The sequence below is a fragment of the Elgaria multicarinata genome, chromosome 11 (assembly GCF_023053635.1).
Source record: "Elgaria multicarinata webbii isolate HBS135686 ecotype San Diego chromosome 11, rElgMul1.1.pri, whole genome shotgun sequence".
Lineage (NCBI taxonomy): Eukaryota > Metazoa > Chordata > Lepidosauria > Squamata > Anguidae > Elgaria > Elgaria multicarinata.
Window position 1 is genome coordinate 34,431,016 of NC_086181.1, and position 24,869 is coordinate 34,455,884.

The 24,869-nt window shown below is 42.6% G+C and overlaps 2 protein-coding genes across 2 annotated transcripts in view; one reads left to right on the forward strand and one right to left on the reverse strand.

The window, feature by feature from the left end:
* LOC134405666 (apoptosis-associated speck-like protein containing a CARD) overlaps nt 1-24,869 on the forward strand; it is a 180,104-nt gene that overhangs the window by 66,273 nt on the left and 88,962 nt on the right. The gene's annotated exons all lie outside the window — the stretch shown is intronic.
* On the reverse strand, nt 72-11,501 carry FUS (FUS RNA binding protein). The gene is made up of 15 exons (XM_063138489.1): nt 11,413-11,501; nt 9,130-9,154; nt 8,022-8,176; nt 7,374-7,515; nt 6,875-7,065; nt 6,415-6,625; nt 4,759-4,796; nt 3,273-3,305; nt 2,643-2,752; nt 2,015-2,144; nt 1,704-1,814; nt 1,274-1,406; nt 1,066-1,154; nt 653-800; nt 72-408 (listed from the first exon to the last, which is right to left on the reverse strand). Exons 1-15 carry the CDS (start codon nt 11,423-11,425, stop codon nt 369-371), a joined length of 1,569 nt encoding a protein of 522 aa, XP_062994559.1. The 5' UTR covers nt 11,426-11,501; the 3' UTR covers nt 72-368.

A 24,869-nucleotide genomic window follows, 5' to 3' on the forward strand; every position in this document is an offset into this window, starting at 1 on the left:
CTCATTTGTTTGAAATTTCATATAAATAAATAAAAAAGAAAACTAAAGTCAATACATTTCCCAAACAATGCTTTTAAAAAGCTATCATTTACTGTAGAACTCAGACCAAAACAAGTTATTTTCAGAATTGACTGAAAACATATTTATTATTCAAGTCTCCTACCCCACCCCGCAGTTATACACATATGACTAAAACATGTTTTTAAATGTATGGGATTACTTCCAAGTACAGTCAACAAAAATTAAAAGAAGGGAATACAAAGTTTGTACACAAACCCAACAAGGGATACACAAATTTGCAATGAAGCTGGACATCATACAAAATAAAAAAGTTTATAAATTCACATGGTCTGGGATTCTGTACAGGCTCAATAGGGTCTCTCACGGCGGTCCTGTCTGTGGTCCCCTCTGTAGAAGAGAAGAGAGAGTTTAAATTCCAGATTTAATTCTTGCAATTCTCTTGTATAATGATTAGCAACATCCCACAGTTGGGCTAGAATGGGTGAGGATTTAGACTGTACAAATGAAAAAACCAAGTTAACAAATCAAATTGTCTCTGCCTTTCCCAGATTTGTATCCAGGAACAGAAATGCAATTCCCAGTTGCCAACTCCTCAGTTTTTCCAGCACCCTGCTCCTGAAGTAATGTTTACCTGGAATCCATTTTTCCTGGTCCAAAGCTGCCTCTGTCTCCACCTCTTCCGCCTCGGAATCCTCCCCGATCTCCACCCCTGCCTCCACGGAAGCCACCTCGGTCAAAGCCTCCCCGGCCCCCACGTCGTTCTTCACCAAATCCACCTCCTGGCAAAGAAGGGAAGATCACAAGATTATGCTTGTGCTTTGCAGCAGTGCTTTGCTCATGCAGTCAGACCATTTCATAGGGAGGCAAGCTGTGCACCTCACTCAGAAAAAAGGCAGAATGAACCCCGCGAAGAACCACTGTACAACTCCTTCCCCAAAACCAAGCAACAAATCTCACTTATGCACCAAAAAGTAGATTATGTCCATCTCTACACAAACAAGAGATAACATCTCGAACATGATCCACGAGTCTTCTTCTACTCACCCATATGCGGCCCCCCAGGTCCATCTGGTTTTGGTGCTTTGCACTGGTTGCATTCATTACGCCATGAGAAATTCATGTTTTCGCATGTCCTATAACAGACATTTGGGGAAGGGGAGAAAGAACACGGAAAAGTTAACAAATGAAATAGAAATAGCCATAAACCCTCTATTTCCACCCTATCACTCATAACACTAAGAATATTACTCACGGATTGGGGCATTTCCAGTCTCCTGCACGCTGCTGGCCTCCTCCTCCACTGGGGAAGCCACCCCTGCTGCCGCCACTAGAGCCACTGTTGCTGCTGCCTCCACCACCACCAAACCCACCGCGGCCCATGGGTCCTGAGGGAAAGGAGGCTAAGATTCAGTTGGTGGCAGCTACAATGTAGAAATAACTTTTGCATACATTTTCCTGCTGATGTTCATCTCTCACTTCCGAAAAGGTTACTTTTCTACTTAAACAAGCAGAATGCAATGCCCATCTTATCTTTGGCATGCTACAAATCAGGTTGACCCTCCTCTCCCCACCACTCTGCCCAATAAACACATCCCTCTTCTCTTGCTGAAAGACAGCACAGAGAGGATACGCAGGCAGACAATCTACTACTTCTCAACCGCAGCAAAGACTTGTACACATACCTCCTCTACCACCACGGCCTCTTCCTCCACGGCCATTCCCACCTCCTCGGTTAAAATCTGCCCTCCGGGTGGCAAATGAAACTTTGATGGGGTTGCCTGAAAACTCTTTCCCTGGGGAGAAGAAGAGCAGGTAGAACTTACATTTGCCCAGTATAAAAACAGCAGGCGAATATTTTCCTTATCAGCACCTCTCCTTACTTGCACTTCTATTTCCCTTCCAACATTGCAGAGAGAATCCCGCCTCCATCAAATGTTTTCCAAACCCACCCCCAGCAGAAAAAGAAAAATGCAATTTAAAGGCAGAAACGTACCATCAAACCAGTCAATAGCAGCCTTTGCAGATGGAGGATCGTCAAAGGAAACCGTGGCCTCTCCTTTCAGTTTTCCTGTCTCACGGTCTGTGTACAGGTTTATCATAGGCTGTCCAGTTTTCTTGTTTGTCTGAAAAAAGACACAAACTAAATGAGTTGTTGGACAAACGAGTTGTTGGACAAATCTAGTTTCTGTTTTTACATATAATGCACCTATACATGGCAAGTGCAGGCTAAAACTGCACTGGTTGTGCCATGCTGCTATATGAAAATTATCTTAGAACATGAAAGTTTTAACTAGCCTTTAATTGATGAACACATGCCTTCACTAACTTCAAAGTAATTAAAAACAGATTTTAAAAAGTCAGAGTCCATTGACCCAAATTTGCCCAGTGTAACTAGCAATTTTACCATTATTCAGATGACTGCTGCCTGCATTAGATCTACAAACTAGATTGCAAGGATTCTGAAGGCTGTATCAAAATGTCACAAGGGTTCCACCATTTTGTCCTTCACATTAGCCATTAAGACACTGCACCCTTTTAATCAACTAGTATAGAACAGCTAACTAAGTGCCACCTTCTTGCTCATGGGGTCCCTCTCAAAGACACAATGAGCACCAATTTACCTTGATGATACCAATCTGCTTGAAGTAGTCTGCTACTGACTCGATTGTTACATTTTCACCAAGTCCCTGAACAAAGATGGTGTTGTTGTCAGAGTTATCCTGCTCACCAGCTGCAAAACAAGAATAATTAAATCTCCCATATCCTTTAACGATAAAAATCCTGCTTCCCCCCTTCAGAGCCCTTCCTGCAGCCTCTAAACAAAGAGCCCAAATAGTACTCCAACAAATACTGAACAGCATGGTGCTATTTTCTAAACTGAGACACTATGTATATTTTAGGCACCCTGTTCAAGCTTGTAAAGTGCTAGCAGACACTCCTCTGTTGAACAGAACATTGGTCTTCAAATCTGCGTATTATCCTCCATGTTTCACTTTATTGTACTGAATTCACAAAGTTTGTGTTTTTAAGATAGAACTGAAACAAGTATTTAGTTTAAAAACTCTTGTTGCTTGCTGTTCACTAGAATACTTAACCTTTAACCTCACAAGGACATCATAGGCCTCTGGCATTTGCACCTGGATGATAACCTGAACACCCGTGCATTAGAGAGTTAAAGCCTCCAAACCCTTCTCCTTTGTGTTTGATTCAGTTTTGCAGTCCCATGTGAAGCCACCCAAGCAGCCACTTACCAGAATCGTGGCGTGACCCTTGGTCCCGTGGTCCTTTGGCACATGAAAATAAGGAAGGAGAGATTCAGTTAGCAAGCGAGAACTTCAAACTTGTTCCCACACATCAGCACCACCATCACGACCACATTAGAAACAGGCCAGTGTTGGAACATATGCAGTCCCAGGGTTACTTTAAGTACAAGAGAAACACTCCCATCCAGTCAGAAGTGGTCCATGTCTTAATGACAAGAGTGCTTATTGCAAAACCAGGTTACCGCTCTTTCCTCCAGGCCATACCGGACCTAATTTTTGCAGCTCTGCAGGGAGGAGCATGGCCTCCAGACACACACTTGAAACACCGTTGGACAACCACTTTGAAGCATCTATTTTGACGTATCTTTTATAGCATACGTTAGCCACTGCTACCTAGAGTCTCTTATTGACCCTTGATCAGTCTTTTAAATATCCAGCACCATGAGGTCTGTAAAAGCATACTGTAATCTATCCTGGGATTCATTTCATCATAAAAGACACTTTAAAAAAACTTATGCGGAGAGAACAAACCATCTTACACCAGAGAACACGTTTAGAACAAGCCCTTTACAAATGAGAGCTTTATGCTTTTCTAAACCATCAGGTTATTTAGTTGCATCAACCATTCTATTAGCGTTCTACATGTAGTTTTTTAAAAAAAAACCATTTTGACACCATTTATTGCACCCAATCTTAATAATTTTTGAAAGCGTATGCCCAACACTGGTCTCAAATGCATTAACATTCCTATACAGGTGTTTTAAAATGTTCATGCCAAGCCTTTTTCAGCAAACCCTATGGGAACTTTCTTTAAAACCAATTCTTATGGTTTGGTACATTTCAAGTACAAAAAGACCTTTTGTGAAACTTCGTAATATTAAAACCAAACTCTCTTAAAATAGAAGCCCATGAAACCACTTATTTGTCAAAGAGCTCTTAAGAGTTTCATACAGACAAAATTACACTTTCGAGTTTGAAGGGAGCGGTCCCTCCCATATTACTCCCTGTACCAGTAACTTTTTAAACAAGGTACCATAAACCTTTCTTTTACCGTGTTTCTTCAGGACTGCATGCACTTCCCATTAACACATTTTAACGCAACATTCTCGTGTGTGTTTTTAAGAAAGGACAACACACAAACCCAACACTTACAAAGTGATTTTTTTCCTCATGTTCTCCCACAAAACACAAGTCTCGGGGTTCGTTTTCTCCCGTCTTGTTGCAAGACATACAACCAAAATGTACTGTATTGGCACCAAGAACTTGGCTGAGTAGAAAGTCCCATAACGTGGAAGTCAACACCACAGATACAACCAACCATTTTGGCATATGTGCCACAACAGGGGGGGCTCCCATAGGTTTTTATCTGATAAACGGTGGCTTTTCCATTTTTTGGCATACAAACAAGAGTCTCCAAAAATAATATATAGAAATACACTTTTGTGGTTCAAGTTTTTGAACTCTTTGGACTTACCACCAAATTTATTGAAGCCACCACCTCGCTCACCACCGCTGAGGAGATAAGTTAGAAGATAATGATGCTTTTTCCATGGCTAAAAAGGTTTGTTGCTAGAAACTACACCATATCCGTTAAGATGCTGGCCAACATTTATGTTTGGTTCTTCCTGAAGATCTAAAGACAACCTGCTCCACCTTTTCCTTGCCCTCAGCATTGTTTAAAATGTATCATTATACCCTTGAGAAGGTTTGCAAGTGAAACAGCTCTAGCGTTTAGTCATTCTTGCTTCTGATCTTGAACCGTTACACGAGGCGTCGTGATGCAGCTTTTGAGACAATGTTGCTTTCCTTGTAGCCGTCCTATTCTTGGCATGACTGGTGAACCAATCTCATATTTAAAATATTGTATACCGTGCACGCTGTTATTTCCAGTTCACCTTTCTCAAGTTTGATTCATGTTTTTGCAAAGCTTTTGATGTTTACAACCCTAAATGCAGATATCTGCTTTGAAAGCATGTAAGAACCCGTTCCCTCATCATTGTGTACTCATAATAGTAAGTTATTACAACTCTAACGACTGCATATCTGCCTGCCATAAGATCTCTCTCCCTTCCTCAGACCCTTAACTAACATGTGGAAAGTGGAGATTTGATTAAAGTTCATTGACTTTCATACCTGTGGCACACAAAATGCAGAATTTGTTAACAGAGCAGGTATTGTTAACAGATCAACAACTTTTCATAAGCATACAACCCTTCCGCTACCCCCTATACTCACCTCTCTACTATCATCTCTCCCAGTCAGGAGCCCAAAGTCAGTTTTGCTTAGCAACCATTGCCTCTTGAACACCACTGTTAACCACCCCTCCACACAAAAAAGGAGGCAGTACAGACACCCAAGACCAGCTGAGGATACTGCTTTGCTACAATATAAACCACAAGTACAAGAAGTCCAGCCACTATGTGAGAAAACCAACACTCATCCTTTTATCCTAAATTGACACCCGTTATATGGCTAGACCACAGCATTATAACCCCAAGGAAAGCTGGCTTACAACCTGCACAGAAGTATCTCTTACTGAAGAGGCTCTTATAACCCTTGATTTGCTATCAGCATATAAACCAGGTCTCCTCAGTGTACCTCATTGGGTTTACACTGGGGATGGAGTTGAAGGATAATCCTATTGTCTAGACATTTTTTTTCCAAAACAAGGAAGTATTGAATTTCTTGTATGTATTGGTACAGAACTGTAACATGGCTCAAAGAGGACCATAATTCACCTTTGAGGAATAGTACTTATGTTCATATCAAGTGCACCTTTGAGGTTGTAAACAGATTCAAGTAGGATTACAAGACAATAATACAATGTTTTGCCCCCATGCACAGATTTGTTACTGCAATGGTTGATTGTCAGAAAGCAGAGTTTTAACTCCTTCACATGCAGACAAGGAACAACCTGTTGACATCCATTAAAAGTTCACCCCAGCGAGAACGCACTCTGACCTCAACAACGTCCATGGTGGCACCCCACCCTTATTTACATAAAACACTGCATATTTCAGTCATTGCACCCTCCCATAAGAGGGTTAGCTGTTTTTAATAGCAAGTACTAGGAAAGATGCCAATTAAAGAAACCCGCTCCCTCTCCCAACACAAGTGATTGGAAACCTACCCCATGCCTCCACGGCCACCTCGGCTGCCACCTCTACCACCACTCCGATCAAAGCCACCTCTACCATAGCCACCGCCGCCTCCACCTCCTCCACTGCCTCGGCCACGGCTGCGGTCCTGCTGGCTCCCATATCCGCCTTGATCCTGGCTGCCATAACCACCTCCACTACCACTTCCACTCATGGAGGACTGATCTTGGCCATAGCCACCAGCTGGGGAAGGCAAAAAAAAAAAGAGGATTCTGTTATTGAACAGTAGGCTGTAAGGCACAACTCTTGGTACCTGATACCAAGGAGGTCTGGCATTTGGGCAGGGGGAATGAAGAGAAATAATCAATGTCCTGCAATTGTTCTTGCTCCCAGCTAGGTGGCAGCCACTGGCTCCTGCAGACTGCACTGCACCAAATTCTGTCAATATAGCTCAAGAAAGGCATGTTGGAAGGAAAGGAAGTGTATACTCACATCCACTACCACCACCTCCTCCGCTGCTACTGCCACTGCCATACTGACTCTGTTGGCCGTAGCTTTGGGGTGGGTTGTAGGAAGGCTGCTGTCCATAGGAACTCTGTTGCTGGCTGCCATAGCTTGACTGCTGGCCATAACCCCCACTCTGAGGTTGCCCATAGCTGGAGGTTTGAGAGCTGGTGCCGTAACTGCAGATTTTTTTTAAAAAAATGGACATGCACAAATGATAAAGAGTAAATACACAAAGTATCCAACCCCATCCAAAGACTGACACATTAAGACGGAACTCCTGGATTCTAACCTGAACTCTGGTTGCTGTATAACCGCAAGAGCCAGAATAACCCTGAATTCTAACCACCATTCTCCAATTAGACTGGAGAAAGTGCAACAAGAGGTTTAACACAAAGAGGCACAGCCTAAAACCTGCAATGCAAATTATACCACTCCCTACTTTGGACACTACTGCGGCAGATGACCACAAGATTTGAGCTTTTACCTTCCAGTGGTGGAGCTGGCTGGCTGCTGGGAGTAGCTGGGATAGGATGACTGTTGTCCATAGGATGTCTGAGATGTCTGGCTGCTGCCATATCCTGTTGATGAGCCGTAAGCCTGTGGTGTTGACTGAGTGCCATAGCCAGCTGGTCAGAAGAACAATTAATTCCTATTAAATCTTAAGTGGCATGCAACTTGCACAACACCAATGGCCATAACTAATCAATTTTTCAGTTATGGCTGTTTTTAGTACATCAATCCATTGGCAGGTTTACTACTTGTTGATCCCAACTTCCCAAACACATTGACTTCCTAAGCCCTGAACTGTCAGAATCATACTATAATCTATATAGAAATCCCCCAAGCTACCAAATAGTAATGGGATGCAAGAGCACCAGGATCAAAACTCTGCCCACCTACAATACAACTCAATATCTTGCTACTTTTCTTACTTCACAGAAATTGAGCAAAGACAAAAAATGACATGACTGTATATTACCCACTGACTCTGGAAAAAGGATATGCTAGAAATAACATGCTTGCCTTCTAATCTCTTAGCAGCACAAAGAAGATCCTTTTCCAAGTTTGTTGATCTCACCTTATGTTTTCCCATACAATGAGGACTAGAAACAAAATATGCTACAATACTCACAGCTTTGAGTCTGGCCATAAGAGGAGCTGTAACTACTCTGGCCGTATCCAGAAGTATCAGCTGACTGTCCGTAACCACTATAGCTCTGCTGCCCATAGGGTTGACTAGTTTGCTGAGAATAACCCTGTGCGGGTGGAGTTGGATAAGCCCCATAGCTAAGGAAAAGCAAGAGAAAAAATTCAGCCAAGGAAGGAACCTGTTTCCACAAACATCTCACAATCGTCAGCTTGTAGACACAGTCAGAATAAAGCTTCTCCCTAAAACTGTTACTTTTTTCACATCTATATCTAAGTTACAAAAATTGTAGCTGTCTGTCTGTACTCTTGCCTCCCTGAGTTTTTCTATTAAAATGGAAGAATCACAAATATGTAAAGAAAATTACAAGGAGCACTGTGGCACCTTACAAACCAATTGATTCATTGTAGCATGAAAATGGACAAGCCAAAATATCCCACTTCATTTAATACACTAAATGTCCAGAAATAAATAGTTCTAAAGGTGCTCCATATTCTTTCATTAGGTTTAACTGTTGAATACCCTCAACTTTCGTAATATATAAGACCTATGCTTCAGGGTTATCTTTAATTTTGATTATTCTAGCTTCGCATGAGTCCTGTTATTAGAGTTTGAATTGGTAAGGTTAATGTATGCTCTAGAATAATCAAACTGTGAGCACAGTAACACATTGTAACCTCTTTACAAGTCACTGCAGGTGTTTTAATGCATTTTTAAATCCGGAGTTTTGTAATGACTTGAGGCCAAGGCAGTAAGCTTGAACTTGAGCAACATTTTAACTGCTTCTTAATAAGCTACAATAGTGTTTCCAGAATTAGCCAGCGCTATCACTAGGAAATTAGAATTATCTAGTAGTAAAAAATTAGGATTAGTCAAGCCACAAGTATGATCATGTGGATATGCTTCTCTGGGACAGCTCATGGCGCCCCAGCATCGTCATGTTTCTATAGAAATGATCAGCATGATCTATTTCAAGATTACAGAGACAAAAAAAGCACTGCTCACATATGGCTAACATTGTAGCTATGCACATGCAAGAACCTGTAAACATGCCATTCATGCATGAAAGATGAATAACTCAAGGTTTATTTACCTCTGTGTTGCTGACTGGCTATAATCTACGAGGAGAAAATAAAACCATGTTAGAGACATGTAAAAAGGAGGGTTCCACACAACCTTTTTTGACTATTTAACCTCTAAAAAAAGAGAGTAGGAAATGTTTCGCATGGGATAGTGTTTGAGGTACATTTGTTAAAAATGAATGTTTGCTTCAAGCACCTAAGAATGCATGCGAATGCTTGGTGTAACACTAACACACACACACACACACGTGAAGGCCTGGAACCACTACCACCCCTTGAAAAATTTGGAGAAGTTATTGTGTGTGTGTGTGTGTATGTGGAATGAAACAAACGAATGTGGCTTTTCTCCCTGAATTTTTCCTCTTCCCCATTTTCTCTGCCCTTCGCCCTTCACATTTCTAATACACCATCCAACAGGTATGAACATACATGGTCCAGCCATGAACATACATGGCTGGAACAGTTTTGCCAGCTTATTTCCTAGCAAAGCTCAAGTGTCATTTTTACCAAAGAGGAACAAAAGAAAAAGCAAGTTTGAGAGACATAAATTTTGAAGGAAACAGCAGTCAGCTTGGGGACGACTGACAACTCTGAATTCAGGACACCGTGGAAGTTGTTCACAACAATCCAACAATAAAGACCAAATAAAAGTAGTAACCATTTGAAAAGTTCGTATTTCTACTCTGCCTTTCTGCCAACGCGTTCAAGACAAATAAGCATAACCCTCACCCCTTTCAAGCGTATACATGTCTACACAGACGCCTCATTAAATGGAGGTTTTTACTCCTAGAAAAGCGCGTATAGGATGGTAGCCTAAAGCCCTCAGGTGGAGGGCCAGGGAGAAAGTATCTCAAGCATAGGAAACACAGGGATGTGATGTTCCCCCACCCATGTTGATGCGTGATAACCAAGGTACAGGAGAGCCGGATTTCAATCCGGCGGGCGAGGAGGAAAAAGGCTGCCGGGAGAAAATGGAAGCAGGAGCGCGCCTGGCCCTTTGAGGCCTAGAAGCGAGATTTGGAGGGGCGAGCAAGCGGCGGTTGGGCACGCGGGCGGCCGCGTTTTTGGACGCCGGGAGGGAACAGAATGATTCAGCCGCAGCTATGCAACAGAAGGGCGGGGCGAGGAAGGACCCGGATGTAACACTGCGACAAAGGCAGCCACCTACACGCACGCGCGACGCTTCAAACGGGGGGATTCGTTTCCCGCTCGGATGCAACAGCGCATGCGCGCTGTCTAGTCTCCCCTCCCCCGCGCCAAACCCCCGCTACGCCGATCACGTCAAAAGACAGCAGGTTTTTCCATTGCCTGTAAACCCCCCACGGCGGCCTCCGACCTCACTCAAGAGGCCGGCTCTGCGCATGCGTGGCTGTGAGGGGCCTAAAACCTCCCTGCCCGGAGTTCCTCGGAAACCCCGTCTCTCTGCCACTCCTCACAGACCCAATCCCCTCTTGCGCCTTTTACGAGCCGTTTAACCGCGGCAGCCTCGCTCGCTCGCTCCCTCCCCACCCCTTCCTCGTTCTCACGCTATCATAAAATGGCGGCAGTTAATTGCGCAGTTAGGCTAAACCTATCACCCCCATTGATAGAGGTTACCTTCTTCCCCTTTGAAGGGGAATAAAAAGGGCAGCCTCCAGCTACAGGAGTTTCCGCGCCACCCCATTGAACAGAAGAAGCGAGGGAAAACTGTATCCCTCCTCCCCAATTACACCCACATCCCCCTCCATGCAGCAGCCCCGTTTCCTCCCCCTCCTCTGCGACTGCAGTGATTTCCATCCCCTATTAAAATAAAAACGTTTTACTTTCAAACCCCACCCTCGGGCAAACGAAGCCCTCACCTCTCATCAACAAAACCTCGTTATTTAGAGGCGAATATGTGTTTAAATTCGTTAAGAACAACCACAACCAAGCTACTTCACCCTCTACCCCTATTAAACCAGGTTCAAGCCCCAAGTCTGCCCCCTTCGACTCGCCTTTCAGCTTTCTAAGCTTCTCCCCCTTTCCAACATGAAGTTACCCTACAAAACAGGCTCCCCTCTTTTTGCAACCCCGCCCCCACCCCACGTCTTCACCCCACCCACGAAATGCAGCCTCCGCAATTCCCCCTCCCCCAAATCTATCATTCCTCCCTTTGTCCTTTTTTTTTAATGCACAATCATGAGAACTAGAAAAATAGTATCTTTCAAGGAAAGCGGTTCCTCAGCAGATTCTCCCCCTTTCATTACGCCGGTTAAAACGCGCCGCACCCCCCTTTCTTGCCACCCCGCAAGGCCTTTCTGCATTGCCCCTCTCACCGTTAGATGCCATGACTGCAGCCCACCCAAGTTTCCTCCCCAAGTGGGTTAAAGCAACCTCTCCCGTCTCCGCCTGGCCTCAGCTCCCTCTCCTCCCCCACCCTTTGCCCCAAATATACCTTCCCCCTCCTACTTCCTTTGGGCTGCACCATGACGGATGGCGGTGGGTGAGGAAAAGGCAGCGCCTTCTTCTCCTCACCCACCGCGTGTGTAAAGCCTCAGTGATGATGTGTTTAATACCTCGAGCCTAAATCCAATTATTTAGAAAGAAAGGGTCGTTTCCAAGGGAACGTGGTTAGGATCCCTGTCTTGAGTGCCTGTCTCGCCTGTCTCCCCTATTGCTCTGGAATGGTGCAACCCAGCCTGCAGGGTGAGATGAGATCACGGCGCAGGACTGGAAGCAACCAAAGTAGCATGCCGGGGCGGGGAGGGGGGTTAATCAGAAAAGGCAGAAACGGGCATAGCTCGGAGTTCCTCTTGCAGTAGTGTAACTTATGCTGCAGTCCCATGCACACTTACTTGGGAGTAAACCCCATTAAGTTTAATAGGACCTACTAATGAGTAGACAGGCAGAGGACTGCACTGTCAAGGGGGGGTGGAGGGGAGAGTCATTAGAGAGCCACGCGTATTCCTTCATTTGCGAGGCACACATTTCTCTAACATTTTTCTTCTCCTGCCCACGATTTCATGGTTTACAGCTGCTTTTACATTCCTGTTGTGTTAGAACAAAACCAACCGGCCCCCGCTCCCACAAGTAAAAAGGTGATTGCCAACCTTGGTTTAAGTAAAAGAAATACTCTGAATATGTGCAGCGTCACACTTTAAACTCACTAAATTAATACCATCATCATGACTCCGGGAATAAAACAAACCATACTTTAGGGCTTTATTTTTTATTATTGTTTTATATTATATTATTATTATTATTATTATTATTATTATTATTATTATTATTATTATTATTGCATTTATATCCCGCCTTTTTCCTCCAAGGAACCCAAGGCGGCGTACATAATCATCCATTTTATCCTGACAACAACCCTGTGGGGTAGGCTGGGCTGAGAGGTTGTGACTGGCCCAAAGTCACTCTGTGGGCTTCCATGGCCAAGTGGGTACAAGAACCCAAATCTCTTGACTTCCAGTCCAACACTTTCGCCACTACACCACACTGGTGCAATACTTTATGTATGTTGAGACATAGCTGGGGCATGCTGGGAATTGTAGGCTGGTTTTTTTTCTGCCTAACTAACATGCATATGATCACACCTTTAATCACCTCCTGTAAAGATTTCTGCAATGTGCTCTACGTGGGAACTTGAAAAATGTTTGAAAATTTCAGTCGGTGCAAAATGTGGCAGCTAGGCTTTGGTATGGAGCACACTTTGGAGAGCACATTGTACATTAGTCTTGCATTTCGCTGGTTTCTGGATTGTTCCTGGACACAATTCAAGGTGCTGGTTTTGACCTAAAAATCCCTCCATGGTTCGGGGTCAGAATATCTGAATGACCACCTCTTCCCGTATGAATCTGCCCATAATTTACGATAATCATTGGAGGTCCTATCATACACACCACAACCTAGAGAGGTGAGATTGGGGTACTCAGGACAGTGCCTTTTCCATAGCAGCCCACCGCCTCCGTTGTGGAACTCCTTCCTGAGAGGTCAGATGTGTCCCTCATTACCATGTTTTAGATGGGTGATAAAAGCTGTTTTCTTCTGTTATCAGGCTTTTACTGCTGCTTAATTTATTTTGCTCTCTAATTCCAATTGTAGTTCTTGCATTTTATTTTATTTATATCTGTATTCCTGTGTTAATTGTTCTATGATGTTAAGATTTTTAACAGTATTACTTACTGTATATAGGGTTATAAATGTACTAAATAAAGAAATGACCTTTGAAGAGCTGGATCCTACACTTAAATCTGGCAAAATGAGCTCTATTCCACAAAAGATTATGTCACTATAAGGGTGCAATCCTATGCCTATTATGACAGAAAAAAGTCCTACAGTTCCCAGCATTCTCCAGCCAGCATGACAATTTCTCTGTCTAAATATGCATAGGATTTCACCCTTAAATCTATTCAGATATAAGATGCCACAAGGCTCTTTTTGCTGTAACAAGACTAATACAGCCATCCTTTTATCAAATAAACCTGGTGCTAGAAATCTTTATCATAACTGATATGCACATCATTTCTAATGAACAAAATATGCTGACTTTCAATTTATAATAACTACTCTATGACTGCTCTTCTCATTTTATGGGTAAGATTCTGAGAAAATGTGACTTGGCCAAAGCTATTTGATAAGTAGGAACACTATGACTGAAGTAGGACATGAACCCAGACTTCCAAGATCCAAATCAAACACGCAAGACCACACAGGCTGTGTGAAATATCAACTAGCAACAAAACATAGCCAAACAAGCAAAAATCCTGAAAATGCAAGGGAGTGTATGCATATGGACAAGTAAATATTCACACACCAGAATCAATGTGTGTGCCTTTTGGGAGGTGGGGAACTATGTATACTTTAAAGGAACAACAGCGGGACTGTGAAAACATTTGTATATTTACGAGAAGCAGTTTTAAAACGATGTCATTCTAACATGGAATGTAGTTGTATGGCCATAATGCAGAAAATCCCTTACTTCAAAAGGGCTGTTTCTTGTTTTCATGGTTGTGCAAAAGAAAAAAATGCTCTTGCATTTACCTATGTCTACCCTACCCTTCTCCTTTCATGGAAGGCTGTCTGGAAGCTAGATAAAAACTTCATTGTCCCTCTCAAACAAGAACAGAACAGCAACAGGAATTTTCTGACTCCACTTAGATCCAACAAACTAGTGACTGTAGTATATGATGACACTTTTCACACATCCTCTCTGTTAAAACTTGAACTGTAAACTCCTAGGGCAGGGACCTGTCTTTGATTGGACCACTGATGGGCCAATAAAACCTATATACTGATAAGGGCTTCATGCAGCTCATTCTTATGCACATGTACATGGAAGTAAATCCTACTGGTTTCAGTGGAATTTACCCCCAAGTAAATAAACTTAGGGTTAACACCATAACTATACAACAAATCTCTTTCAAGGGCTCCCAATCTTTGTGTTTATGGTTATATTTCTTTCCAGTTACATGCACTGTGGTTGTAATCCTGTACTCACTTAGCTAAGAGTGATTTCCACTGAAGTCAATGGTGCTTAATTGTGAGACAGTACTTATTCTAACACAATGTTCCCCAACCTGGTGCCCTCCAGGTATGTTAGACTACAACTCCTATCACTGCCAAGCAGCATGGCCAATGCTGCCTGAGGAAGATAGCAATTGTAGTCCAACACATTTGGACTGCATTAGGTTGGGGAAGGCTAAACAGTTCAACTGGTGAGGCCCTGCTCACTCACCTGTCCCAAACTGTTCTGTATCATCTGATATATAGAAAGCATTTTTATTTTAATGGATTTGGGACAGTGTGTGTGTGTGTGGGGGGGACACACATCCTATGCCTTAAAATTCCTAGAAAACAAAAGATAAGCAGTTCAGAAAAACATTTCCTGGGGGATATCTACATGGAGCTTTTACTCTGGTTCTACTCCACCCCCAAGTTGATTGTGTCAGATGACGTATGACCCCCTCTGTAGCTTGTGTGGTGTTTCTTGTCCTAAATACGTTTCCCCCCCCAAAGTCATTTTCTGATAGATTTTCCCATCACTGCGGATTCAGTGCACTTTGGGAGTCAGTGTGACCTCAGCTGGCTTCGGTGCGAGCTGGTAGAAGTGGCGCTGATTAGCCAAAGGAAATGGGGCGTGGGCATGGTGAGAGTGGAGGTTGAACATGGATAGCCAGGAATAACTCATTGCCTTTCACTGCACTTTGCTGAGTACAAGTGTGGGGAGGGGGTGCCAGCCCTGCTGCTTTGAAAATGCGCTGTTGTGAACATGGGCTCAATCACTGCCTTTCCACTCTTTACTACTGCACAATTTCATAGTAATGCACTTTCAAAATAATAATAATAATAATAATAATAATAATATATTTATTTATTTATTTATTTATTTATTACCCGCCTCTCCCTTTGGATCGAGGCGGGGAACAACACAGTCTTCAAAGCTGCCTTAAAATCACAGAGGGAGTTAATATTACGAATCTCCTCCGGCAGGCTGTTCCATAATCCAGGGCCAACAGAAGAAAAGGTCCTCTGGGAAACTGATGTCAGCCTATTCTTGGTCGACAGAAGTAAGTTCTCCCCAGAGGACCTGAGTGTGCAGGGCGGACTGTATGGGAGAAGGCGATCGCGCAGGTAACCTGGACCCAAACCATTTAGGGCTTTAAAGGTAATGACCAACACTTTGTACTTTGCCCGGAAACTAATCGGCAGCCAGTGGAGTGATTTTAATGTTGGGGTAATATGCTCAACTCTAGATGTACCGGTGACCAACCTGGCTGCCATATTTTGAACTAGTTGAAGTTTCCGAACTAGGTACAATGGTAGCCCTATGTACAGCGCATTGCAGAAGTCAAGCCTTGAGGATGCCAGCGTGAGCACAACCGTCTTTAGGTCTTCTGACAGAAGTAACACCTCTATTTCACTTTATGAGCACACAAGCAGGGGAGACCTGTTGATTCCATGCTTTGCAACTACGAAGGAGCACAACTGACAAAGCGTGGGCACCTGTTGATTCAAAGCTGTATAGGTATGCTGAGGCATCCTTTCACAGCTGCGAAATTGAGAAAGGGAAAAAAATTCTGAGCCCCATCATTAGTTGCTATGCTGCACATTACAGCCGTGTAGCCGATCCTGCAATGTTCCGGGGGACAATATTCCACATTCAATCTTGCCCATGTATCACGGTGGTTGCCGCTTCGCAACTGCGATGTTGCGGGGTTTTGAGGGGGGGGGATCAGCAGTGAATGCAGCGCCGTGTAGACGGCCTCCTGGGCTTTTTTAAAAATCCAAGTGTGGTAACAGAAAATGTTTTGTGATGGCCATTCTTAATGTGTACTGATTTTAAAAGAGAGAGCACCAGCAAATATCCTGGTGCTCTCGAAAAGTAAGAGGCAAGCCTTGAATTCAATTATCTTACTTCTTAAAGATAATCTGTTTTTTTTCCTTTAGCAGCCAAGTTTTATCCCAATGCAAAACAGTAATAATTCATGCACTGTGGAGAGAGCAGAGAAGATCGAAGCAGGGAATATAACCCTGTAACAACGGACAGGCAGAAGTGGTTTCCCACTTGCCCTCACCATGTTGAGAAAGATAATTACTTATAAAACACTTAGAATTTTCTCAGTGCTGTACAGAAATGAACTTGCATGCTCACCAATGAAAAAGGAGATGGCAGTTCAAGAATAAAAGATCTGTGTCTGTCTGGAATCCCTTTATAGCAAGGGAGCCCATTTCAGTTTTTGAACCAAGGCTGTAAGGATTCATGAAATGTATAGCAAAAATAAAGACCAGGAAAGAAACGGTCAAAACAGCAATGACAAGTTCCTCTAAAACAAACAAAAATGGTCAATTTCATCCACTCTTTTTAACAGATCTTAGATTTGTATCCTGCTTTTTGACTGAAATCCCAGAGCAGCTCACAATGTTAATAAAACGTAATAGGACTATTCATAAATGTACAGTTTCAGCAAACAAAATATATATGCTACTGAAATAGAAGCAGGCATCTTCACCTGCCTCCCCTGGTTCTCCCTCACTTGATCACATTGAAATTTGCCAGGCTCTCAAATCTCAAAAAAACACACACCCTATTTATTTTCGCTTTAGTAGTAGTAATAGATGTGTTAATGTTCATTATTCTTTTCTATTCTAATCGTAAGCTTTACTCATCTATCAACAATAAGCAGATGTAATTTTCTACAGGAAAGGAATACTTTCAATTATCTGGCCTTTATTTTTCTTCTTTTAACAATCGTTCTTGTGTAATACTTGCAAAGAATTCAAAGCTATAAACTGCTTGCCGCTCCCCTCCCCCTTTTACCCCTGTGGAATGGTTTCTCCCACTGAACAAGGCTTTCCCTGTCTGTGTCCCTGAAACCAGTTCAATCCAGTTTTGAGGCCCCTGCCGATTCATGAATGGCCTGGGCGTTGGCATGGCAACCGTGGAAATTAGGTCAGTAGCCCAGAGAAATACATGAGTCTGCCATATAGATGCATGATGTCAGACAAAACGTATGTGCCACATACACAGGACCGCCCCCTAAATTCCACAGTAATTAATTACGATAAACTAACACTCCCTTGAGAAATGAATATAAGTTTCGAGTACGGAAGAGTGGTATTGCTTTACCTGTGAATATCTGCCTACCATCCAGCTATTTTAGACATGGAGCTTCTGTGCCTAAAAGGAGAGACTTCACTCATACCTCTCCTTCCACCCTTAGATGTGGGTTTTAAAAGAAAAAAGAGGCAAACGCTTCAGCTTATTTATGTGAGTCAAGACACAGAAGTCTCGGAAGCAAAGTCCCACTGATTTCATGAGATTTACTCTTGAGGAGGTGTGGGTAGGATTGCACTGCTGCTGAAAATTGCAAACAAAATTCTATGGTTTGAAACACATAAGAATACGGAGAGAATAAATCTAAATTTATAGGTCTGGGAAGAAATGAATTCAAGAATCACAAATCTTGGATCTTGCTTTTTTGATCTGAAAGCAGTGGAGGTTGGTTTTAGTCAGAACTTGGATAGCTCCTTTAGAGTTCTGGCTGAAACCCGGAGGAGATTCATCACTGCTCCGGGTTTCAGTCAGCGGACACTGTGCTTATTTCGCATTCATTTAAGGTTCAGTTGAAATGTAACAGACTACTTTTTGCATTACATTGCCAACGGACCCCACTGTTTATTATTTTTATATGTGAATATACCTGCTAACTGAAGATAATGCTTCATGCTTCTGATGAAGTGGAAGCTAGTACATACCATTTTTGTTTATTGTGCAAAACTAAGCTAAATGTGTGATCTGAGATATTGCTTGCTTTCATGATTCATCTGTGGAAGTTCATTCGCACACATGCTACCTATGGCCAAGTTGACTGAATGTGCGCGTCTTAATTAGACTAGAGTGCATATGCTTTTTAAGACTGTTACTTTAATAATTTTATCTCATATATGTGACAGTTCCTCCTGCATCCTTCCTTTCGCTATCATTTAATACAGAAACAGGCAGAAACTAACAGTAGCAAATCTTGTAAGTAGATCAGCAAATCTTTTTGACTTGGGATCGTATCCAATGTTAGTTCTACTTAGAGCAGACCCATTGAAATGAATGGGACTTTAGTCATGATTTACTTGTCCCATTGATTTCAATGGGTCTACTCTAGGTATGATTAAGTCGGGAACTAACATTATTATCTAAAATTCCATCCTTAATGCATTCATCCTTAATTCCATCATTAATGCATTCAGCCATGCGGATACAATAGCATTATTTATATATTAAATAATCAATCTTAAATATTACGGTAACTCAGCAGAGTTTTCCTAACAAACAAAACAGAAACACAGAAGGCTGGATTTCGCCCAGGGCCTGAGGCTCCCTTCCTCTGCTTAATGGTTTGTGGACAATGTATTGTCTCTACTGAAAAGTGTTTCAGAAATCAGAGCAGGTGCAGGCCCCTGAGTACCTGTTTGCAGTTCCCATGGTTAAATTATGCTATATAAAAAAATATCACCCAATTTGATTATAGTGCCTAATTTTTGCAACTTGCAGAACCCAAGTTTTCCTAGTTCGGAGTTTATTCAGGTTTTGCATTCCCCCCAGGATACTCACAGAGCCTTGTTCACCAGATCCTCAGTCTGCCTCCTGCTCCTGCTTAAAAACGTCCATTCCCCATTACATAACCATGCACTGACGAACAGGGTTAAGGCCTCTTTCTCCTAAGCGACAGAATAAAACCCTGGACCCTTCTTTGAGCATGGCCAGCAAACGAATGCTGGGAAAAGCTGCCCGCTTCCTCCTGCAGGGGGCGCTGCAGCTACCGCACGTTGCTTTTTGCGGAAAGTTTTCGGTTGGAGCACGTGGCTTTGGTTCTTCCAGTTTCTACTTATTATCCTACTGTCGAATTTGGGTCCTCAGGCAGGTATGTATATTTGCCAGCCTGTTTTCTCCATCCTCAAGGGCAGCCTAGTACAGATTAGCTGCTACTGATGCAAAAGCAGACCCCTGGAGCAAAAACGAAGTGCTACATAAATTTACACCACCTCAAACTATTTATTTATTTATTTATTTATTACATTTATATACCGCCCCATAGCCGAAGCTCTCTGGGCTGTTTACAAAAGCTAAAAACAATGAACATTAAAAACAAATATACAAAAAATTAAAAGCGTAAAACTCTAGATTTTGCGGAGCTCTCTAGAATAGGCGGGTGGTGAGGAGCAGAAGGGCCAGAAACAGTCCGGGGGGGGCGCATGTAGGGGGGGGCAACTCGTGGGCCTCCAGATGTTTTGGCCTACAACTCCCATCAGCTCTAGCCAGAATAGCCATTGGTGAAGCATGCTGGGAGTTATAGGAAGCAAGATCTGCAGGGCCAGAAGTTGCCCAATCCTGGCATCGCAATTGATTTTTTTATTTAATTTTTTTTTTAAAAAAAAAAATCAATTCACAGTTTTATACAAAGAAAAAATAATACAAATAATTATTGAAACAAAAACATCTCAGGCCTATGATTCCCATACCTATTAATTCCAAAACTGAACAAAACATGCCCACCTATCCATGTACTCTGTGCCTCTTAAAATTCCTTCCCTCCTTGCAGCTTATCCATAACTGCAAGTTCCAGACATTTATGTAGCCATTCATTTTCCGCTGGAGATTATGCCGCCTTCTTAGCTGCAATTATTATTGTAACCAAAGACTTTAAATTACCAGGAATTTCATCAGGAACAATCTGAAAAATTATCAACATCAAAGTTGATCTTAATGGGTGGCCAATTATTTTTGTAATGGTTTGAGTTATCAGAGACCAATATATTGAGGACATAGATCAATCTCACCACCAATGTTTAAGATTAGCCTTAACTACATGGCACTTCCAACACTTAAAATAATTAATAGACTATTTTATTTAAATGATCTGGTGTTAGGTACCATCTTAACATTAACTTATACTGGGATTCCCGAAATGAGAGTGAATGAGATCCCCAAATTTTTAGCCACATTCCCCCTGAAATAGGTCTTCCTACATTTCTCTCCCACCTTTTCTTTGAAATAGGTTCCTTAATTTTCAAATCAAATAATATTTTATAATTCACTGATAACAGTCTTCTCCCACTTTCTACTGTCTTCTCCCAGTTTGTTAGTTCCCTAAGAGTCAACCTTGGGCCCAGTAAATTAATCAAAGACTTCCTTATTTGAAAATACTGGAACCAAGGTGGAATCCATCCTGACGTTTTAATTGAAAATTCCTGCCTAGTCAATAATCTTCCTTGCATAATAAGATCACCTACCAGACTCCCTGCATCATCAATTTTTTTTTATTTCTTGATTTTTTAAAAAAATTAAAACTTTTTTTTTACATTGGGAGGCTGGCATGCTGTAAAACAAAGGGCTACCCTGCAGCACCATCTTAATTTGGATTCAAAAGAGTGGTTTTCTGTTTTGGAGCTCAGACCCATCTCTGCCTTATACTTAAATTCTAAGGCAAATTACTTTTTTTAAAGTCTCACCAGTTTGCCTTTTGGGAAGAGTGTTTTGTGACCACCCATGCTCACCGTGGCAGCCATTATATGAATGGGCAAACCACCTCATGGCAGCCATTTTGTGTGAGAGCTCACAAAACTTTCTCAAACTTCCAAATGTGCCTATCAAGACAAAAATGGCTGGTATCCCTACTCTAAGGAATGCCAGTAGGGAACCCTGACATACCCATATTCGCATTCCTATCTTACACAGTACAGATTACAAGCAGACAAAGTTGTCTGGTGTAGGTTTTTCTTCTATTGTGCATACTCACTATTCTCCTTTCCCTACCCTGTTTATTATTATCTTTTTATCTATCTATCTATCTATCTATCTATCTATCTATCAAAGGAAGTGATTGTTTGTATGTCCTTCATGGACTCAAAAATGGTACATCCAATTGCTATGAAACTTTCAGGAGTTGTTGTACCTCTCTCTAGGATGGTTGTAGGCATAGTGAAAATTTCAACCGCCTGAAATTTCATGAAACAAAATGGCTGCCAATCGAACCGTTTGGACATTCACTGCCTCTATGTGATTTGATCGATGAAATCTTTTAGGATTGGTTTCTACCACTATTTGGGATGGTTTTAGGCATAGTGAATATTTTGACTGCCGCATTGAAATAAAATGGCAGCCAATAGAAATTTGCAGACACTTACTGCCTCTGTGCCATTTGATCAATGGTTATGAAACTTTTAGGATACCCCCTCCCTACTACAGTTCACCTCATTCAGCAGGGTCCCCCAACCTTGTGTGGAGCATTTTCAAGGGGTTGGAGGGTCTTCCATGGAAAGGAAAAGGCGGGGTTGGCTGCTTCTGCCAGCCCAGTTATGCAGACCTAAATCTGGGTACAACCCTTTATGTTTACAATCCTTAATTTCTGTACCTTGTTTTAGGCAAATCTGATAAGGTGATTAATGAAAGCTAAATAAATGACTAAGGCAAATCTGGTTGCAGTTAAAATGGGGCTTCTACTTGCTTTTAAAATTTAAGTTTAGTGAGATGGTTGGATCTGCGGAAAGGGGAAGAATATACAAACGTATAACTGTCAAGATCTACCATTTAATTAAATCAACAAATGCAAAGGATACTTCCTTTCAATTTTATTGTTTAGCTTAGGCATTATATGTGGGAGACATTGCAGTGAGATTGACTTCATAACTTAACATCATTTGAATAGCTTACTGAAAACTGGCTTAATGAGAAACATCTCAATAACTTATATGTTACTACTGACTTTAAATTAGGAAAAATACATAAATATGTGGAGCTGTAGAATTGACTATAAGAAAATGCTCTCATGATCAGGAAATTAGCCATCCAGCAAAGGGCAGCTGAGATTACTAGGTGTTGCCAGCCCTTAGACAAATAGATTTGGTTTGGCTTTAGAGATGAAACCTTCATCCCCAGGTGAATTCCAGTTGTCTCGGCAACAGGTGGGAGGGACCCCTAGTTGTCATGGCAACAGAAGATTCCAAGCCTTAGCAACGGATGCCCACTTTCCTTACGCTTTCAAAAACACTGCACTGTTTTCTGACTGTGGAGACAACAGGATGGCATCGGGGAGGCTAGAAATGGCCCTTGCACGTCACTTAACATAGGTATGTGTAACTGGTTAGGAACCAGCTCAGATTGGGACCCGTAGGCTAAAGGATGCCAGGCTGATGTAAAGTTACTGGGCTTTGTTCCCTGTTCTAGGAGGGAGAAAACAGAATGTGTAAACCACTGTTTGTCGGTTCTGTTTCCAGATTAGGCATCTGTCATATCAGACTTCTCCAACCTGGTGCCCTCCAGATGTATTGGCCTGCAACTCCCAGCACCCTCCAGCCAGCATAGGTGGCTGTGGGATTATGGGAATTGCAGTTCAACACATCTAGAGGGGACCAGGTTGGGGAAAGCTGGGTTATATGGTTACGTTGCTTTCTCTCTCTCTCTCTCTCTCTCTCTCTCTCTTTCTCTTTCTCTCTCTCTCTCTCTCACACACACACACACACACACACACACTTTTCATGCCTGCTCTTTAAGAATATTAATAATTCTTAACTTTGGAGATGTTATTAATCAATTCAAATTTAGATTCTACTAGCTCCTCACCTGAACACTTAACTCAGGAAAAATAGTAAGTGCCTGTGATCGAATTTCTGGGCTAAATGACTTCACTTTTGTCAAGACATTCTCTCAGGGCACTATCCGATGCATGTTTAGACAGAAAAAGGTGTGAACCAAGCATATTGGGAATTGTAGGGTTTTTTCCTGCCTAAACATACATGAGGCTGCACCTTCCATGTAATAATACTCCAGGGCATCACATCCCTCTTCCCCACACCTTATGGCACATCTTTCCTTCACCTTATTACCCACTGATCTACCTTTCCCTGTATCTCAGGGGCCCTCTTATTAGCAATATAATCCTACTTTTGTTTATTCAGAAGTATGTCCTTCTGTGTTCAGTGCATCCTACACTCTTGTTCATGTGTTTAGGGTTACAGCTGAAGTATAGAATAGATGTGGCCTAAATCTTTCCTTATTCTCATTGCTGGTTTCCAAGTCAGACTTTTCCCCCCGTACCTAATTTTATTCCAGGAACTTCCCTCGGCTTCCCGCTTATTAGTGCGATGCCAGTTGCGTGAGCCAGTGGTACGGGTAGAGATTGCTCCTTGACCTTAACCTTCCTGGTAGTCACAAATATACCTTCTATGAAAAGATAGCTGAAGACCATCCAATTCCACACTTTTGATTTCCCAAGCTATCTCCTGCTCTGACAGAAAACTGCATTATGGATGTTGACTCTTTGGAGACAGAGCTATTGGGTTCTTCTGATCTGCAGCCCCCTAAAGATGACAGTGCCCAGACTCTGGCTGAGTTTCCCCCAAAAGACTCAGCCATGGGTCTTGCAAATGGGCAAGAGAAAGATGGTGAAGAAGCATGGGATCTGAAGAAGAAACACAGCCTTTTGGTGTTTCCGGCTGAGGTGACGGCAGATGTTCACCATGAGAGACAGCATCCGTTTATCCCCGAAGTTCAGCAGTATTACTTCCAAGTCAACTGGCCGCAAGCAGTGCTACAGAAGTGGGCAACGGAGAAGGCAGACAAGGAGAGAAGCCTTAGCCTGACCATCAGCCAAGATGCAGCCACCATTGGAAGCGACATTCCTGAGCCAGCCCCTGAGGAACCAGCCTTTGGGTGTAGGGAGCCAGAGGCTAAAAAAGGGGACTCCCAGTATCATAACACAGAAACGTAGATGATAAATGAACACGTATAGCCTGTTGTGATGAGAACATAGTAGAGATTTTTTTGATTGCTGCACTGGCTTATTTCGGGCTCCTGACACTCAAACGTATCTGAAAGTTGTGGCCACAGGGCTGAGGGTGTCCTGCCCCCTGCAGTCCCATTAAAGAATGGCGCTTTAAAAAAAAAAAAGTGCATGCCAAAGAATCTCAGGTTTCAGTATGGTGTCTTCGTTTAAAAAAAATGTTATTAGCTTTTATGTGGCAATAGTAAGCTTGAAAACTGGTCTGTTGATATCTCAGAATCTAGAATGAGAGCAGGAGTGTGTGTGTGGGGGAGTGTAGGTTTTAGAAGAAGAGACTTTAGGGTTCTGGAGAGCTTGGGGAATTCCACACGTCGTACTCAGGGCGCTTCCATCCGCCCCCAGTGCACCCCGAAAACGATCGTGTAGCTTGCCTGTAAAAGAGACGAGGAAGAGGCGTCCTTGCCGCCGGCGCCACCCACCTCCCTCCTCGCCAGCCAGCTCAGAGAGCTCGG

Excerpts from the sequence above, each read along its gene's own strand:
- FUS (XM_063138489.1), bottom strand. Across the intron at positions 1,407-1,703 it reads AGGCCGTGGTGGTAGAGGAG|GACCCATGGGCCGCGGTGGG; the intron begins GTATGTGTACAA and ends CCTTTCCCTCAG. Across the intron at positions 1,155-1,273 it reads GACTGGAAATGCCCCAATCC|GACATGCGAAAACATGAATT; the intron begins GTGAGTAATATT and ends TGTCTGTTATAG.